We start from the raw sequence: 20,572 nt of genomic DNA, 5'->3' as shown, positions 1-20,572 counted from the left end.
AATTGTAATTGTATCATTTTTATGGTTATTTGTTACCCAAATAAAACCTTCCCCTTTGTTTTAATATATAATCTGTTCCTCGCAAGACAGATTTTCGGGTATTTCAGACGGGGTTGCATACCATATTTCTGATTTGCTAATTGTTGGCTCGATCAGTTGTGATATTTGAATTTTTTGCATCGTTTTGGGAGGGATTTTTGTTTTCCTTATCGCAAATCCGTAATATTTCTCTTCATTTTCCTTGTTTATTAGATTCATGCTGGCGCTATGCTGCGCCATTGCGGCATCTTGTGGCGTCACGTTGGGTTTTACTATGTTTTTCCATAATTCCACTATTTTCTTAATTTCATTTGATCTGTACTGTCGCATATCTCCTATTTTTATTTTCGCAGATTCATTGCTGTTATTATTTAAATTTACTTCATGTCTGCGATATCTCTCAGGATAATTGAACAAATTTCCAATTATGCCATGTCTTTGCGAGACATGAGGTTCAAAATACTTCGACATTATACCATTAGAAATTTTGTTTACTGTTATGTTATCTTCGTAACCTCTGTTACGATTTCTTAAGGTAGAAACTTTTTCCTCCACCTTAGCTGGGTAGACCAACCTCTCGTTGGCTACGTCTAATAGTATTCTATTAGACCTTAGAAAATTTGCCCCTATAATAGCTTCATATGGGAGATTATCGCATATGATGAAATTTGTCATGTATGTTCTGTTTTCTCTTTTTAAGTTTAGTAAAATTGACCCTTTTGCATTTAATTTATGGCCTGTAACACTTGTTAAATTGGGATTTTTAGGGTTCTTTTGTCGCCTAATGTGCAGAGGTAACGTGTTAAATACGCAAGAGTTTATTATATTTACAGTAGCTCCACTGTCAACCAAGGCCGTAAATTAAACGTTTTCTACACAAAAATCATTAAATATAGGTAACCTGTTAATAATATCACTACAAGAAGGCACTAGTATTGTTCTGGACCTATTAAATATCCTTGGCACCCTCGGGGTCCAACTTATGTTTCTGAGGGGCCTGAAGCGTTTCCCTGAGAATTTATTTCATTTGTCGGTGCCTGTAATAGATATTCAGACGTATTAGGTTCCGTAGGCATATTTACGTCTGCCTGTCTTCGCCATGTATTATTATGGTAACGTGGATGTCTCGTGTCAGTGCCATTTGCTGGCGTTGATTGCGAGTGCCGTTGGCTTGTCTAATTCTAACGTCTCCTTTGCAAATTTTCATTAGTTTTGTATTTAAGTATCTCATTATATTCACATGTTTTAGTCATTTGTTTTTAACAAATGTAACTAATGGGAATGTTAGGTAGTGTGTTATCCCAAGGTGGGGGGTCCGTAGTACAAGGTACTGATTGGCGCAATCCCCCCTGGCTATAGCCTATTGCACGACCGGTGCTAATATTTGTTCTTCTGAACAAATGGTTACCGTAATTTTGCGTATTACCGACAGCATTTCTTGGTATGGGATTGGTGACGTAGTGGCACTCTCTTGCTATGTGGCCAACACGATTGCAGTTATAGCACCTTATTATTGTAGGGTTAATGGGCTGAAAACGTATTGTTTTCTGCCTAGCTGAGTTTTGCGGTTTTTTTCTGTGTTTGTCTGGGGAGTTATCCCGTGGAAAGATATTGGGGAAGGTCTGATAACCCTTGAAGAGTCTGGTCGCGTGTGAGTCGAAGCGGTTTCTTATTTTCTCATAAATATTATTGTCAAACAATTTATAAAATTCGATTAGTCTTTCTAAATCTTGGACTGCAAGGTCCAATGTCTGAATGTTCTTGGATATTAATACTCTATATAGTTTTGGGGTAGCCCTTGCAAAAAGGTATTTAGTATGACTTTTTCATACAGTTGCCCAGAACCACTTCCGTATTTTGCTTCTACAGAAATGCGTATATTATCCAGATATTCCCTTATATTTTGTGAAAAATCAAAGTTCACTACTCCATGTTTTAATTTATTTATTGAACTGGTTTCTATAAATCTCTCTTTGAATGCTTTTAATAATCCATCAACTGGATTGGGTGTCAAGTTTGCGTCATTTCATATTGTATGCTCGGCTTGGTTTAGAAAGGTTAAGGCCTGGGCTCTTAATCGTAGTAGGAGAATGTTTTTTAATTATTCAATATCTGTTTTTGTTAATTTTACAAAATGTGTCAATTGGATATTAAATTAGTAAATATCCTTTTTACAAGTTTATTCCGGTATATATTTCTAAAGCTATTTATTTTTTGATAATAGCTTCTGAAAGTATATTATTTATTGAATTACCTCAATATTTTGTTGGTTTTTTTTTTCGGTTTTGTAGAATTTAAATAAAATTTAAATAAACTATTTTTTGGTATGCAAATATATATAATTATAAATAATGGGTTTAATATAGTATCCAATCGGTTCTATGCCAAATAAATTTTCTTATATGTCTGTATCTTTCCAAAAATCAAATTTGAATTACAAAGTTTAAATGGCCTAACTAGTTCGCAGTTATCCTCCAATTTTCGACACGCGCCATTTGTACCATTGAAGGATTGTCCGTGGTGATAGCGAAGGCTTGCTCGTAGCGATAGAGATTTCTCCTATAGCGCCACTTGGAGATCAGATTCCTTTGGGAGCATTTACCTTGGAGACTGGCGAACTAGTTACCTATTATCGGACTAGACTCGGACATACAAGAGAAACGAACACTTATAAAAAGACAATAGATTTATTAAACTTACATGCTTAGTTGTACAGCAATGGGTCACTTCAAAGACAATAAATGGTGACCGAGATTATTTGCGGTACGAACTCTTTTAGATCTAACTTAACATTAAAATTAAAAACACATTTTCCCCACTCCCAAACGCAGTTCTTTCGTCCTGCGCTTTAGGGACTGCCTGCCATTGGCTCACGTGCCCCCAAGGACGCGGACCCTCGTCCAATAATACGTCTTAAATAGTTTTGATGATTTAGGCGTTCACACGGTTCTTATCGTTTAAACTTCCTTAAAAATATTGTGCGTAGCACTTTTCTTATTGCTCACTGTCTTAGCGAAATCCAAAGACTGCAGTTTCTTGTCTTTGCTGATTAAGGACTTTTTCATTTTTGAAACTAGATTTAGCTTAATTATAGGAGTCCGAATTAAAGAAGGAACTTTATTTTGGTATTTCAAGTATATCGTGTTTTACTCCCGGTACACCTGTGCACCAGAATAGCAGCCTGACATGTTGCTGGCCCAATCAAAACCAACCTCCACAAATTTCTCCATTTTTAAGCCGAACGCAATGCATTGGCCAATGATTTGTTTCGCTACTGCAGAGCAGGTGAGATTTCCGCAAACAGAAAACCGGAGAAACCACTCTTCAAGTAAAGCACGAGTTTCATATTAGTATCTGACTACAAGAACTAACTAGAACTAATTAAGCTTGTCAGCATGTATATCAATAACTGTACAACGAACCAAAAGAATCCATTGATGCTATATGCTGATGACTACAGACTCTAAGGACTGGCCCAGAACAACATTAATCTGTCAACCACACAAGCCGATCTGGACAGATTATGCAGATGGTCATTAGATTGGTGTCTTTATTCCAATGCCTTTAACTTTAAACTTTCACATCTTTGACGGTTTAATCAGAAGCATGCGTATTAAATTTAAAATGTCCAGCTAGAGAACGCTAATGAGGTACATGATATGACGGCTGTATTTAAAAGTCAATTGGTGTTTAACAGCCACGCAGAAGACGGAGCTGGTCAAATAAACAAATCCCTTAGTCTCATAAAACAAACTTGTACAACCAGGATGTTGGGACTTATTACAATACTGTACAAGCCATGGTCCATCCTCACCTGGAATGTGGCATGACCCTAGTCTCTCCTTATTATAAGATGGATGTCAAAGTACTTGAGAGTGTCCAAATAAGAGCATCTAAGCTTATCTCTGCATTCCAAGACAAATCTTACGAGGAACGTCTCACCTTACTCAAACTCCCTAACTTAGTATACCGTAGGAAAAGAGGAGACGTAATAGCAACTCGTAAGTTGCTAGAAAATGACCTATTAAGTCATGTCTTTTCCCTGTCCTTCTCAACTACCACAAGAGGACACACCAAGAAGCTGCAGGCTCCCTGTTGTATCAAGCGAGAGCGCCAACAGTTCTTCTCAGTCCGTTCCGTCCCACTCTGGAACAGCCTATCCAAAGCCACCGCCCAATCTAAAACTCTAGATACCTTCAAGAAAGGAGTTGATCAAGACTGGGCCAACGCCGAATGGAGGCTGAACTGGGATGTCAAATCATAACCTTGAAACACCCCCAGCAAGATTTCTACAGGAGGCTCAAAACCACCTTATCTCGCTTGACATGTGATTTAAGGTAATTTAAGGTAATTTTCTTTCTTTTCTCTCATATGACCTTTCCGTTTCAATGCTTAGCTTACACTGGAATTATAGCAGCGTTTGAAACTTTGAATGAACCATCGCTTCTTAGTTCAATTCCTTATCGCAATTCATTCATTGCAGAGAAGCTAGTGCTTATAGCTGCAGGGGTTAAACAGTGAGAAAAATTTCTTGACATATTGTATGATTACAGGAGGCGATTGCACATTTGATGATAAAATAATGATATAAGCTTGCTGGAGAAATGGATAGCCATTTAACAAGAAATGAAAAAAAGAACGGGTGTTGCAGATAACTTAAAAGCATGAATATTTCGGAACTTACTATATTGGCACTTAAAAAAAAGAAGAAAAGAAATTTCGGGGGGGGGGGGGGCGTGCCACTCCCGCCCCCCTGGATACGCTACTGTGTAAGATCATACCCAGAGAGGCCATAATAATCTACTTAGTTATTGATAAATATTCCGCAATTCATATTATTGACTTACGAATAAAGTAAACATACCACTCGACGCCTTTTTTTATGCTCTTTCCAAATATAATAAACATTTTTGTCGCAAATTACTCGATTATTTATTTACACACCCCCCCCCCTCCCCAACAAAAAAAAACAACAAAAACAAAAGAACTTAATTCATACTTAGTAAAAAGGATTTCTTTAATTTCTCTCTTAAATCAAAGAATATCACTATTATTTTTAATACTCTGATCTAGATGATTCTAACTTCTAATGGTTGTAATTGTGAATGGGCCTTATATAAAAGGAACATCGAAAATGTCTACGAAAATTGGAAAAATACACACTGTCATAACACAGCGCTACCTAAGAAAAACCACCCCAAATAGAAAATATTCTAGTGGATAGTTTTTGCTTACTTTGAGCTGTAGGCATACAAATGTAAGTCCTAAAATAGTAGTTATTCTTTGCTCTTCTAGCTATCCATTGGGCAAAAGGTTTACTTAATTGCCTAACCACTAGTACTGCAAGTTTAGCCACAGGCACACCCACAACCATTTTCGTAGCTATGGAGCGCTTTAGCACTAAGTTTTAAAGGGGTAGACACAGACAACACTCCCGATGTTGTCGATTTAGCGCGTTACATCCGAATGCGATGCGTTCGTCTGTCTTGGGCAAATTTAGAAGATATGAATCTGAGCTAATATAGACGAATTTAGAAGACTTTCTCCGCTTAAAATTCAGGGAAACTTCAGGTTTTTTCAATTAATTCCTAGCTAAAAGATGAGCATCACTTGATGTGCCTTTTGATGTATTTCAAATAAACTAATTACTCCCTGACAACTGTGCACACACACACCCCCCACCCCCCTATAAAGGCCAGATTCAACCCTAAGCTGTATACAAAACTTTTGTTGTTTTTGCTAATTTTTGTTGTTTTAAATTGGCTTTATTTGATATTATGAACCAATCTTTTTACAAGAAGTAAGCAAAAAATCACAAAAGTAAACAAAATTAACATATATTGAATGTATCCTAGGGCTATATGTAGCCAAACAGTAATTAGGTGGGGGGCTGGGTTGCAGTTGCATGGGTAGCAATTAATATATTTTCAATCAGTATTTATAGGCATATCAAGTGGTACATTTATCTTTTAGCTAGCAATTTAATTAAGAAAACCAAAAATTCATTAGAATTCAAGTATATGCTGGCATCCATGCCCATGAGAAATCCAAAGTAAAAGTTGCCTAAAACAGCTATCACTATAAAATAAAAGTTCAAAATAGGGATAAAATCCTTTTTAATAGACAGTGTATAAAAAATTCACAAAAAATACCAGATATTTCTCTCACATATGCAGTGAATGTCATCAGTAGTAAAACTAAACTAAAACAATTTAAAACAAAAGCTTATATACAAAATCAAATAAAACTACATATTGTTTAATTCTCTAATTCTTTTCAAAGCAAAGGCGGAAGCTAGCCTCTTTGACCTTCTAAGTCTGAAGATTTTACTTCAGCCCTTTCAGAACATATTTTCAATTTTCCAGACCATTTTATCAAGGAGGCACACTTGTGCCTCTATAAAGAGGCGACCCACCACAATGTTAAGCGATTTCAGGTCCTAGAGGTCGCAGAGAGACGGCGGTAATCGCATTTTGTAGCCCAAGCTCAAACTAAGAAACTTGCAAAATTTCATCCTCCTCCGACTTTATCTTCATGGGGTAAACTGGGCCGGAAGTTTGGACCCTCCCACCACAGCCCCCTTTAACGTTGTCCGATTGGGCTGAAATTTAGAAGTTAAGCTTTCCTAGGGCCCGGGAACTTATCCTCGAAATTTCAGCTCAATCCGATCACTCCTTCCCTGTTTTCAAAAAACCAAATATAGCCACTTAAAATTCATTTATTTTTTTTTCTTAGCCACGCCTACAGGCCACAGTTGGCACCGGATCCGGGTGAATGAGGACTCATTTGAAGCAGAATTGGACCTTTTAGGGCCTTTCGATATTTTCACACCGAAAAAATTATCCCCCGAATTTACATTTTCGAACAACCTTCTTTTCTTATATTAGCACATGTTAATTTTTCCGACCACACCCCCCCTTTAACGTTGTTTGATCGGACTGAAATTTGAACCATGATCTTTCCTGGGGCCTGGGAACTTATCCTCGAAATTTCAGATCAATCTGGTCATTCCTTCCCTGTTTTCTCCAAAAACCAAATCCCAAGTTTTTTGGGAATTTGCTTGCGTTGAAAATAGCTTCAATATACTAAAAAACAATTATTGCTGTGTCTGTATAGTCTAGCAGTTACATTCCAGGCTTTAAGGCGAAAACTCGGATTTGGTTCACCATCACAGCAATTTTTTTAATACTGAATTCAAACTTTAAAAAGAAACCCAGCTTCTTTTTTAAATTATTTGAAAAAAATTACGTTTTCTAAAGAGTTAAAGAGGCTGAGTTACAAGGAGCAATAATAAGTAATAAACTGTACAAAAACGTGCAGAAATTATTTGAAAAAAACTACGTTTTCTAAAGAGTTAAAGAGTCTGAGTTACAAGGTCGAACCTTAAAACGTACAGGGATTAGAGGCACAGTTGGGAGCTGCCGCCCCCAAACCCCCGCTTTCGCAGCCTTTAAATAAAAAAAAGTTTTTTAAACTGAAAGTAAGGAGCGACATTAAATCTTAAAACGAACAGAAATTATTCCGTATATGAAAGAGGCTGTGCCCTCCTCAACGCCTCGCTCTTTACGCTAAAGTTTGACTTTCTCACAACTCTTTTTTTAAACAATAAAAACTTTAGCGTAAAGAGCGAGGCGTTGAGGAGGGCACAGCCTCTTTCATATACGGAATAATTTCTGTTCGTTTTAAGATTTAATGTCGCTCCTTACTTTCAGTTTAAAAAACTTTTTTTTTATTTAAAGGCTGCGAAAGCGGGGGTTTGGGGGCGGCAGCCCCCCAACTGTGCCTCCTAATCCCTGTACGTTTTAAGGTTCGACCTTGTAACTCAGCCTCTTTAACTCTTTAGAAAACGTAGTTTTTTTCAAATAATTTTGTTCAAGAATGTCTCTTTGATTTCTAGGGATCGGAGTTTAAAGCAAAATTTTCGTGACACTTTTGAAATAAAGAAAATCTTATTCAAGAATATTGCTTTGAATCGGAATACAGGTGAATTTGGACTGAACTCTATCTATGGTAATTTATTAAAATCTGACAGAGTAAAGTTCAATTCACCCAATGTAGTTGACCTTTGTCCAAATGTTATATCATTGAACTCTAATGAACCGAATCCAAGAAGGTCAAAGAGGCTAGCTTCCGCCTTTTCTTTGAAAATAATTAAAGAATTAATATGTAGTTTTATTTGATTTCGTATATAAGCTTTTGTTTTAAATTGTTTTAGTTTAGTTTTACTACTGATGACGGTCACGGTATATGTGACCAAAATATCTGGTATTTTTTGTGAATTTTCCATACACTGTCTATTAAAAAGGACCCTATTTTGAACTTTTATTTTATCGTCATGGAAAGGCAGTGTGGTCTCCGAAATTATCTAAGCTATCACTATTCAGCTAAAATGTTGCTGGTAAAGATAATACAACAAAACTGGTAGAGTTGTAGAGAAGAACTTAAGAACTAAGACATATGCTCCATTTTTATTTGATGTTTTCAGACATATCATGGCTTATTCATTGAAAATGCAATTTTTTTTTTTTTTTCTTTAGGTGGCCTAGTAAAATTAGTTTTCAATTATTTGCTGTTTTGTCTTTAAATTCTTTAATTAAAAAGGGCCTTAGTTTCTCAGTATTGAAGCAGGTATTCATCTTAAATTATATAAAACTTCCTTGAATGATTCTCAAACTAAATTAGGCATTAATTAAAAATGTATTCTTCAATCTGTTAAATTGTTTTTATTTCTTGTTTTTGCCTTAGACAATGGTCAGCATTGCCACTTTTTAAATTCTCTCTATTGAAGTAAGCTGAAATTTTTGAACTAAGGGTATTATTTTGGTTGCCTAGAAAATTGCAAATATTTTAAACATACTATTCTTGGTCAATTTTGAAAATACTTATTAAGATTTCAGATTTAATTTTGGTGAGTAGATTGGGTCGGAGGAAGACCTTGTACAGCTGTGTTATTCTCAGGTGACTTGGGTCTGGAGTGATACGTTAGTAGTCCTAGTAGTAAAAATGAATTGTAACTATTTAATAGCAGGAATTTCCCAAAATAAGGCGTGCAGGAATAGGATGTTATTAAAATGAAATAAAATAAGACTAAATACAACCCTGGCCGGTACTTTTGCATTACACCCACTTTTATATATGTCAAACGAGACGCGGCAGTTACCGGGACAGATGCGGGAGAGCTGTGCAGGAGAGATAACCGATCATAAAACAGTTGTTAGAGTATAATTTGGAATTTGCCAAAGACAGAAAAAGAGGCAGTTGAATTTTTTTAGAATAAGGGGTTATTGCCGAAGACAAAAGAGTGTAAAAATGGACACACCATGACTTTTTACTTGATTTTTTTTTACCCCCCCCCCTAATGTTCAAATATATAGCCCAAATTTGTTTCTTAACTATTCTATATTCATCCTATTTTATTGTATTTCATTAGCATTAACCAAACTAGCAGTATATAAAGAGTGGGTATAATGCACAAGTACCCCCTGGCCATAGAACAGGGTAAAATACAACCCTAGTCTTTTCTTATGAAAAATAATTTATAACCTTATTATATTTTTTTTCTTTACTACTGTTAGGAATTAACTCTAGATTCCCATTTTAGTGACCGTGTTGCAACTATCACTGAACCACTTGGCAGTAATTTTGGATATTTTAATTCCAATGGTGCAGTTTTAATCTCGATCCGACACCATTTTCGAGGGGTTTCAGGCTATTTTTTTAAATATCTGCAATCTATTTTCGCTATAAACTTTTATCAATAAGATTAATCAAAAGAATACCAACCGTTCCTGAATCAGCCAGAGGCGGATCCAGGATTTTTTTAGGGGGGGGGGCAAAATAGGTTGATCGGATAAACTTGCGTTATGAGCAAGTTTAATTAACGCAAACGGGAGTTAATTAAGTACATTACACTACTTTAGCCGACGCGAGGGGGGGGGCGCACGCCCCCCTGGATCCATAGAACAGGGTAAAATACACCCCTAGTCTATTCTTATGAAAAATAATTTATAACCTTATTATATTTTTTTCTTCTTTCCTACTGTTAGGAATTAACTCTAGATTCCCATTTTAGTGACTGTGTTGCAACTATCACTGAACCACTTGGCAGTAACTTTGAATATTTTAATTCCAATGGTGCAGTTTTAATCTCGATCCGACACCATTTTCAAGGGGTTTCAGGCTATTTTTTGAAATTTCTGCAATCTATTTTCGAAATAAATTTTATCAATAAGATTAATCAAAATAACACCAACCATTCCTGAATCAGCCAGAGGCGGATCCAGGATTTTTTTTAGGAGGGGAGGGCAAAATAGGTTGATCCGATAAACTTGCGTTATGAGCAAGTTTAATTAACGCAAACTTGAGTTAATTAAGTAAATTACACTACTTTAGACTACGCTACGGGGGGACGCATGCCCCTCTGGATCTGCCACTGGAATCAGCTTCAAATGATCATTCTTCCGCACTGGACAGTTTTTTTTTCAATCTTTTTTGGTTGCTATGAGTCCATTCGGTACTGTTCTAATATCTGTACAACATGCGAGAAGTGAAGTATGGTTAATGCTAATGAAATAAAAAAAATATGATGAAAATATAATAGTTTATTGAAAAAAATTGGGCTATATATTTGCACATTAGGGGGGGGGGGGGGTAAAGCATATTATATATTAAATAAGTAACCTAACTGAACCCAACCTTCCCCCCCCCTAAACCCCAAAAAACTAAAGTTAAAATATAGTTTCCAGAGTGAGAAAATCCTGAATATTTGTTTATACAGCATTAGATAGCGTCAGATATTTGCTTTTGTCGAGTGAATGTCTCAGGTGTTGTACATATATTAGAACAGTACCATCCATTTTTTACTAGATTGCATCTGATGATGCAACCAGAAGGCAGTTCCATTTGATTCATCTCTTTACAAACTTGGAAAATCCTCAAGGCATTGTTGGTATGTTTTTTTTTTCTCCTCTACTCAGTGAAACACATTTTACATTTTGTATCCTCTTCCCTCGTTTTTGTCAGATAACTTTTTAATATCCACTTCTGCAAAGTGTCTTGTTTTCTTTCCTCGAGTTTGATTAGATATCCCTTTCTTTCATTTTTCTTCTTCTTCAGAAGATCTTGTTTAGATCTTTCCTTATTCTTATATAAAAAAAAAAAACAAATAAATATTCTCTCATTCGTTGTTTCTGTTAACATTAATCTTAAATAGTAAGTACTGAGATTACACTGGCTAGAGAAAACGGGACGAGGATCTTTTTTTCAGGATATGAAAAAAAAGGAAAAGCAAAGATATTTGACAAAGACTTCCACTAAGCTGTCTTGAGTGCAACAAGAAGGCTTAAAGCATATACAAACTAAAAATTGGCCACCTTGCCACTTTGCCACCTTGTACATTATGTTCAGAAAAACTTTTTTTGAAAACGTAATGGCTCTGTTCATCCTACTTCCTGAATTTTGAATAGATCTATTGCAAAAAGTAAGGGAATAAACAATTTTTTCTTTTGTTTCTAACAGTTATTTTCTATTTTTTTAAAAATCGGCCATAAATAGGTTGTCAGTTTTCTTCTCTTTTTCTGAAAAATTGATGTTGCTCCAAGGGTCTACTTTGTGCTTCCAGTCATACTGATTGGAAATCGTTGCATGATTCCGCTTCGAATAAGATGCAGAGTATTCCGCTTCGAGTATGCCTAATTTTCTTCTAAAAACTCGCTTGGAAGAAAATGCAGATATGGAGGGGTTAAGGGCCCACTTTCACGTCTGATTGCAAATTTTTGCATCATTCTGGTACAAACAACTTTTCTCTATAAAGTTTGTATAGGAAGTTTGAATAGAAATGAGCTCTAATTGGTTTCATACTATCAAAAAAAGAATGAAAAACTTACAAGAATTGCATTTTTGGTGATTTAACTAGGAAAGAATTAAAAATCTCTAATTAAATATTAGGAATTGAAAATTACGAGAGTCACTAACAGTGTAGTGTCTGAGGACTTTCTTTAAAAAGTACTGATTGGAAATCGTTGCATGATTCCGCTTCGAATAAGATGCAGAGTATTCCGCTTCGAGTATGCCTAATTTTCTTCTAAAAACTCGCTTGGAAGAAAATGCAGATATGGAGGGGTTAAGGGCCCACTTTCACGTCTGATTGCAAATTTTTGCATCATTCTGGTACAAACAACTTTTCTCTATAAAGTTTGTATAGGAAGTTTGAATAGAAATGAGCTCTAATTGGTTTCATACTATCAAAAAAAGAATGAAAAACTTACAAGAATTGCATTTTTGGTGATTTAACTAGGAAAGAATTAAAAATCTCTAATTAAATATTAGGAATTGAAAATTACGAGAGTCACTAACAGTGTAGTGTCTGAGGACTTTCTTTAAAAAGTAGAAAATTTTTGAGAAAATTTGATAATTGATATAATTATCCAACAATTGATACAACCCCCCACCAATTGATACAATTGGTGGGGGGTTGTATATTTACAACCCCCCATTTGTATAATTATTACAATATATAATTACAATATATAATTGTAATTATCCAACAACTGATACAACTAATCTGTATTAATGTAGAACTAAAACTGACATATCCTTGTAAGTAATAAATTAATCACCATTTTTTGCTTCCCAGAAACATTTTCAGACAAAATCAAGTCTGCAGAAAGTAGGGTCTAGGTCTGGGTTAGTTTGGGTAAATCTTGGCAGGTTAAGAAGGTTAGCTGACTAAGCTGTTATGCTTACTTGTGACAGAATTGCAGTTTTTTTACCCTCCTCTACATTTTAAAGTACCTTAAATTACAACTATACCGCATTTTAGGACACGCTATTAAAAAAAAAGAAGAAAAAAAAAAAGAATGCATTAACCATTTTTTGCTACCATTTTGAAGGAAGAGAGCTGGTTAGCAGGAAAGATGATTGTTCAAAGTGAAAGGGGATCTGACGTAAATTCCTGCCTTTCAGTAAATATGAATACTGTTTGTATAGGAACTGGTTGTGGAAAATGGACCATTCTATTAGCTTCCGAGGCGTAGGTAGGTATTTCAGCTCAAGGAGGCAAAGTCAGTTTTTGCCTCCCACCCCCTTGACAAATGCCTGAAGATAAAAAAACAATATGTTCCCCTAAATAGCACCACAACATATGCTGGTCCTAAAGACAATTTCACCCTCAAGCCCTTTAGCTTTGCTTCTGCTGATCTTCCTGGAATAAATTTTGCCGATAAATCTTAGATAGGAATAGGAGCCGATTTTTCCAAGTCAATGAAATTACCATTACCAAGCGAAAACCATTACCATGAAATTACCAAGCGAAGAATGAAAAATGAGCCATACATTTATAAAGGCAAATAAAGGCAAAGGCAAATAAAGGTACTATAAAGGCAAAGGTATACTAAGAAAAAAAAAACTAATCTGTTTCTGTGGATGCTTGAATTATGTAGGCCTATCTTAGTTTTGACAAGATTTTTGAAGACACTAAATTTCATATGTGGGGGGGGGGGAAACTGATGGGGCAGTTGCCCTCTAGCCATATAGCAAATTACACCCCTGCTCTGGAGATTTCTAATTTTTAATTGTAACAAAAAGAAAGGTTATATTTTTGTAAATTTTGTTAGCCTTCATGGCGATTTTTGACTAACGGTGATGTTAGTTTGAACTTACGAATCTAATCGTAAGAGAAAATAAATCAACTGAAAAAAAAGTACAGCTCATAACCGGCTAACACGCACCCACAGAACTGTAATGCTGGTATAAATTATACAGGCAAAAGGGGACGGGGTAGCTAGACCAACTGGGATATACACTATATAGGTAAAATGGGGTTAGCTTTGGTTGTTTAACTCATGAAAAGAACATGTGGAACACTGAGATTAGAACCACATTAGAAATAGTTACTAGGCCTACTTGGTAAGTCTTGGGGTATCGGATGCAATAGGAATTTATGGTAAAATATTCTCTCTCTTATGGATTTCTACTTCCGGCAGGGCCGTATCCAGGATTTTTGTTCAGGGGGGGGGGGCTTTACTAATTTTTGAATTTTTTTTTTTTGGGGGGGGGTTTACTAATTTTTGACTCAGTTTTCGACTAATTTTACTGATTTTTACCTAGGTTTTACTTATTTTCGACTTATTTTCGAGTCGGTCAAAAATTTTGGGGGGGGGGGGGGGGTTCAAACCGGGTAACCCCCCCCCCCCCCCTGGATACGGCCTTGACTTCTGGTGATAGGTTTTTCATCCGAATCGGGAAAGGGGAGGCGGTTTCAGCCTATAATTTCAGTTTGTGGCATGTCTTTTAATGTCTTTCTGTTTAAAGGCAAGTTTGAACCGATTCAGATTTAACGTCACTCTTTTTAACGTCACTAAAAACGCTCTTTTTTCCTGTTAGTATCGTATTACACTCAGGGGTGAATCTAGAGTACTTTCATTGGGGGGGGGGGGGGTCAAGAGGGGTCCATATTCAGATATTTAAGCAGTATGGGCTATATAATAGTTTTTTCTCTACATTATTGGGGGAGGAAACTGCCCCCCCCAAACGACGCCACTGATTACACTAGGCATCAAACTGTTCTGTTTAAAGGCCTTGCTTTAGCATAATTGTAGCTCGTTCACTTAGTTCTAGGATATTGTGCATTTAACCTTTGTTGTTTGGTATAAAATAAGTATAGGCCGACACAGTTATGCACGGAGGGAGGAAGATTTTCTTCCCTACCGCTTTGGTAATAATGAAGCTTTTACAATTTTGTAGATCATTTTCATGAAACTTACATTTTTCTAAATTGTTTCTTGGACATTTTTTGGTACGTGTTAAATATCCCAAAAACACTCAAGAAGTGTATTTAGGTTAATCATAATGAAATATACCAAAATATAATTAAAGTATAATAGTTTATAAACAAAATTATGGAAACTACAAAAGAAAATTACGCACAGCAGGCCACCCAGAAAGCATTATGTTACCGATCCACCTCTATATATTAAATATTTAGTTAAAATATACCTGCTGAGTAGTTCCTCTCGCTAAGGCTAAGATGATTGTCACCGAATGCCAAAGACAAACCAGTTTTTCTCAGGTCACGCAGATGAAACGTCTTGATTGTTTTCGGGATATTTAGCAAGCACCCATTTTTCGTTTACATTTGTTTACTACATTCATTTACATTTGTTTGCTACATTCGTGCTACACAGACAGACACGTATGCTGGAATTTTCTTAGGAGGGAGGGGGTTACAAGTAATTACTAAATTTGGTACTTTTGTCTTATAGCCACCACACTAAAGATCTTGTATCGTGAACATGGACAATAACCGGTTTTCATAGTTTTCATACCGGACAATATTAGCTTCGGCTCGGTGGGAAATTACATTGTAGTTATATTTTAATGAAATATTTAGTTGGTATTTTGGTTTGGTGAAGTTTGGTTAGTTTAAACTACGTATTTAATATAATGCGTTCTAGGCGGCCCCGTTCCATAATTCTTTGTTGTAGTTTTCATAATTTTGTTGATGAAGTATTATATTTTTGTCATATTTTTTTTTATTTTACTAGCATTAACCAAACTTCACTTCTCGACAGAACTTGAGTGTGGTAGCTATAAGACACAAGTACCCTAAGTGTATTTCATAACTAGAAGAAAATTCGGTAAAAATTTAAGATTTCGAATGGGGGGGGGCCGGAACCAAAGGCCCACCCCGGCTGCTCCCTTGTACACATGCATGTTCACAGACAGCTTCTCCTCTATCTGTCAACACTAGCTGATATCTGATTTAAAAAATATGTTTTAACATTTTTTCATCTTACTGTATTTTTTCTGGGATATGCCTTTTTTTATTTGTATATTATTTTCACCCCTTCCCGGTTACGAAATTCCTGAAGACAGGCCTGTGTGTGTGCAATAATAGTTCGACTGTTATGATCATAGGCAGCTCAATCACGCTGCCTAAGTAAAGAACGATGTTGGCACGATGTATCACTTTTTTTTCTTTAGACCAGGACACTTCGTATCGAAGGAGTTGTCGTAGAAACTTCGAAAAGGGCTCATTTGATTGGAAACTGGAATGGCTTGTCCTCTTTTTAATAGTCGAAAGTGATTGGAAGGCAACTAACACCTCTTCCACGCCCACCATTTCCCCAAACACATGCAATAGAAAATTTTGAGATACCCTTTTTTTGTTCAGCGTAGTTGATTTCCAGATAGAAATTATGTTTCGAGGAGGACACTCCCCCACAGCCCTCAGGGCAAGGGTTGTAAGCTATGCCCTGGGGGCGAATAAGGATTTTATATAAGGTGTTGCCGTAGAAACTTCAAAAAGGCTTATTTAATCGTAAATTGAATGGAGTAATGCCCTTTTTAATACTCGAAAGTGATTGGAGGGCAACTAACCCCCCTCTCACGTCCACCTTTTCAGCAAACACATCCAATCAAAATTTTGAGATAGCCATTTTGTTCAACGTAATTGAAAGTTCTGTAAATTAGATCTTTGAGGATGGCATTCCTCCCCCCCCCCACAGCCCTCAGAGTAAGGGTTGTAAGTTATGCCCTGGGGGCATATAAGATTTTTATTGAAAGCTTTGTCGTAAAAACTTGAAAAAGGGCTCATTCGATTGGAAATTCAAAGGGATAGTGCCCTTTTTAATAGTCGAAAGTTATTTGAGGGCAACTAACCCCCCTCTCACGCCCATCTTTTCCCCAAACTCATCCAATCTAAATTCTTAGATAGCCATTTTATTCAACGTACCCTAGTTAAAAGTTTGAGAAATTAGATCTTTGAGGATGATAACCCCTAAGAGCCCTCGGGGCAAGGGTTGTAAGTTGTGCCCTGGGGGCATATAAGGTTTTTATAGATAGTGATGTTGTAGAAACTTCAAAATGGGCTCATTCGATTGGAAATAAGAAGGGCTTGTGCCCTTTTTAGTAGTCGAAAGTGATTGGAGGATAACTAACACCCCTCTCACACCCACCATTTCCCCAAGCACATCCAAATTTGGATGACAACCCCCTCATACCCCTCAGGGCAAGGGTTGTAATTTATGCCCTGGGGCATATAAGGTTTCTATAGAAAGAGTTGTCATAAAAATTTCAAAAAGGGTTCATTTAATTGAAAATTTAAAGGGTTATTGCCCTTTGTAATAGTCGAAAGGGATTGGAGGGCAACCAACCTCCCTCTCACTCCCACCATTTCCCCAAACACCTCCAATCAAAATTTTGAAATAGCAATTTTGTTCATCGTAGTTGAAAGTTCTGGAAATTAGGTTTTTGAGGATGACACCCCCCCCCCCCGCCTTCAGGGCAAGGGTTGTAAGTTATGCCCTGGGGGCATATATGGTTTTCATTCAAAGCTTTGTCGTAGAAACTTCAAAAGGGCTCATTCGATTAGAAATTGAAAGGGCTAGTGCCTTGTTTAATAATTGAAAGTAACTGGAGAACAACTAACGCCCCTCTTGCGTCCACCATTTCCCCAAACACATCCAATCAAAATTTTTAGATAGCTATGTTGTTCAGCGTAGTTGATTTCCAGTTAGAAAATATGTTTTTGAGGAGGACACTCTTTCCACAGCCCTCAGAGCAAGTGTTTTAAGTTATGCCCTGGGGGTATATAAGGTTTTTTATAGAAGACGTTGTCGTAGAAACTTCAAAAAAGCTCATTCAATTGGAAATTCAAAGGGCTAGTGCCCATTTTAATAGTCGAAAGCGATTGGAGGGCAACAGGCCCCCCCCCACGCCCATCATTCCCCCAAACACTTCGTATCGAAGAAGTTGTCGTAGAAACTTCGAAAAGGGCTTATTCAATTGGAAATTGGAGTGGCTTGTGCCACTTTTTAATAGCTGAAAGTGATTGGAAGGCGACTAACACCCCTTCCACGCCCACCATTTCCCGAAACACATCCAATCAACATTTTGGGATAGCCATTTTGTTCAGCGTAGTTGATTTCCAGATAGAAATTATGGTTTTGAGGACAGTCCCCCACAGCCCTTAGGGCGAGGGTTGTAAGTTATGCCCTGGGGGCATATAAGGTTTTTTATAGAAGGTGTTTGTTGTAGAAACTTCAAAAATGGCTCATTCGATTGGAAATTCAAAGGGCTAGTGCCCTTTTTAATTGTCGAAAGATATTAGAGGGCAACTAACCCGCCTCTCACGCCCACCTTTTCCCCAAATACATCTAATCAAAACTTTGAGATAGCCATTTTTTTCAACGTAGTTTTAAGTTCTTGAAATTAGGTCTTTGAGGATGACAACCCTCCCACAGCCCTCAGGGTAAGGGCTGTAAGTTAGTCTCGGAGGGAATATAAGGTTTCTATAGAACACGGAGTTGCAGAAACATCAAAAAGGGCTCACTCGATTGAAAATTGAGATAGCTTGTGCCCTTTTTAATAGTTGAAATGTATTGGAAGGCAACTACCCTCTCTCACACACCCACCATTTCCCCAACACATCCTATACAGATTTTAATATCAATTTTGTTCAGCATAGTTGATTCCCAGATAGAAAATATGTTTTTGAGGAGGACACTCTTCCACAGCCCTCAGGGCAAGGGTTTTAAGTTATGACCTGGGGGTATATAAGGTTTTTATAGAAGACGTTGCCGTAGAAACTTCAAAAAAGCTCATTCAATTGGAAATTCAAAGGACTAGTGCCCTTTTTAATAGTCGAAAGCGATTGGAGGGCAACAGCCCCCCCCCACGCCCAACATTCCCCCAAACACATCCAATCAAAATTTTTAGATAGCCATTTTGTTCAGCGTAGTTGATTTCCACATAGAAAATATGTTTTTGAGGTGGACACTCCCCCACAACCCGCAGGGCAAGGACTATAAGTTACGCCCTGAGGGCATATAAGGTTTTTATTGAAATCTTTATCGTAGAAACTTGAAAAAGGGCTCATTCGATTTGAAATTCAAAGGGCTAGTGCCCTTTTTAATGGTCGAAAGGGATTTGAAGGCAATTAACTCCCCTCTCATGCCCACTTTTTCCCCAAACACATCCAATCAAAATTTTTAGATAGCCATTTTATTCAACGTTGTTGAAATTTTTGGAAATTGGGTCTCTAAGGATGACAACCAGGGCATGACAGGGCAAGGGTTGTAAGTTATGCCCTGGGGACATATAAAGTTTTTATTGAAAGCGTTGGCGTAGAAACTTCAACAGGGCTCATTCAACCGGAAAGTGAAAGGGCTAGTGCCTTTTTTAATAGTTGGAAGTGATTGGAGAGCGACTAACACTTCTCTCACGCCCACTATTTTTCCAAGCACATCCAATCAAAATTTTGAGATATCCATTTTGTTCATCGTAGTTGAAAGTTATGGAAATCAGGTCTTTTAGGATGATTACCCCCTCAGACCCCTCAGTGCAAGGGTTGTAAGTTATGCCCTGGGGGCATATAAAGTTTTTATTGAAAGCGTTGTCGTAGAAACTTCAAAAGGGCTCATTCAATTGGAAATTGAAAGGGCTAGCGCCTTTTTAATAGTTGAAAGTGATTGGATAGCGACTAACGCTCCTCTCACGCCCACCATTTTCAAAAAAATCCAATCAAAATTTTGAAATATCCATTTTGTACAACTTAGTTGAACGTTCTGGATATTAGGTCTTTTAGGATGGTTGCCCCCTCAAAGCCCTCGGTACAAGGGTTTTGAGTTATATTCTTGAGGCGTATAAGGCTTATATTGAAAGTTGTTTTATAAATCATATGCAGCGCGATCGCGCTGCCTAAGTAAAGAACGGGGGCATTCGGGATCGAGATATGAAACGGGGACTAAGTAAAGAGGAGGAAACTCCCCCACACCCATCAGAGCAAGCTTATTAAGTTATGCCCTGGGGGCATATAAGAACGATGTTTGCACAATGTATTATTTATTAATTTTTTCCTTTAGAGCAGGGCACTTCGTATCGAAGAAGTTGTCGTAGAAACTTCGAAAAAGGCTTATTCAATTGGAAATTGAAGTGGCTTGTGCCACTTTTTAATAGCTGAAAGTGATTGGAAGGTGACTAACACCCCATCCACGTCCACCATTTTCCAAAACACACCCAGTAAAAAATTTGAGATAGACATTTTGCTCGGCATAGTTTATTACGACATATAAATTATGGTTTTGAGGACAGTCCCCCACAACCCTTATGGCAAAGATTGTGAGTTATGCCCTGGGGGCAAGTAGGACTTTTAATAGATGGCGTTGCTGTATAAACTTCAAAAATAGATTTTACAAATGGAAATTCAAAGGGCAAGAGTCCATTTTAATAGGCAAAAGATATTAGAGGGCAACTAACCCGCCTCTCACGCCCACTTTTCCCCAAATACATCTAATCAAAACTTTGAGATAGCCATTTTTTTCAACGTAGTTTTAAGTTCTTGAAATTAGGTCTTTGAGGATGACAACCCTCCCACAGCCCTCAGGGCAAGGGTTGTAAATTATGCCCAGGGGGCATATAAGGTTTTTATATAACGCGTTGTCGTAGAAACTTCAAAAAGGGCTCATTCGATTGGAAATTGAAGTGGCTAGTACCCTTTTTAATAGTCGAAACTGATTGGAAAGCAACTAATACC

General features: G+C 37.0%; 2 protein-coding genes across 3 annotated transcripts in view; one reads left to right on the top strand and one right to left on the bottom strand.

Annotated features, from left to right (window-relative positions):
• Window positions 1-5,455, bottom strand: part of LOC148949151 (putative OPA3-like protein CG13603) — a 42,914-nt gene extending 37,459 nt beyond the window's left edge. Inside the window, exon 1 of the mRNA XM_089093204.1 lies at window positions 5,275-5,455. Within this exon, the coding sequence (XP_088949330.1) occupies window positions 5,275-5,413 (139 nt within the window). The 5' untranslated portion in view covers window positions 5,414-5,455. The remainder of the gene's footprint in view (window positions 1-5,274) is intronic.
• Window positions 5,225-20,572, top strand: part of Seipin (lipid droplet biogenesis associated protein seipin) — a 54,211-nt gene continuing 38,863 nt past the window's right edge. The window contains exon 1 of one of the 2 annotated variants that reach the window (XM_089093201.1): window positions 5,225-5,296. The gene's annotated coding sequence lies outside the window, so the exon portion shown is untranslated. The remainder of the gene's footprint in view (window positions 5,297-20,572) is intronic. The other variant, XM_089093202.1, reaches the window with a different exon arrangement.

This window comes from Artemia sp. Qi Xiang Cuo, chromosome 8, assembly GCF_049724085.1.
Source record: "Artemia sp. Qi Xiang Cuo chromosome 8, ASM4972408v1, whole genome shotgun sequence".
In the NCBI taxonomy this organism is placed as follows: Eukaryota; Metazoa; Arthropoda; class Branchiopoda; order Anostraca; family Artemiidae; genus Artemia; species Artemia sp. Qi Xiang Cuo.
The sequence above is the reverse complement of the archived record's forward strand: the minus strand, read 5'-3'. Positions and strand labels throughout refer to the sequence as shown.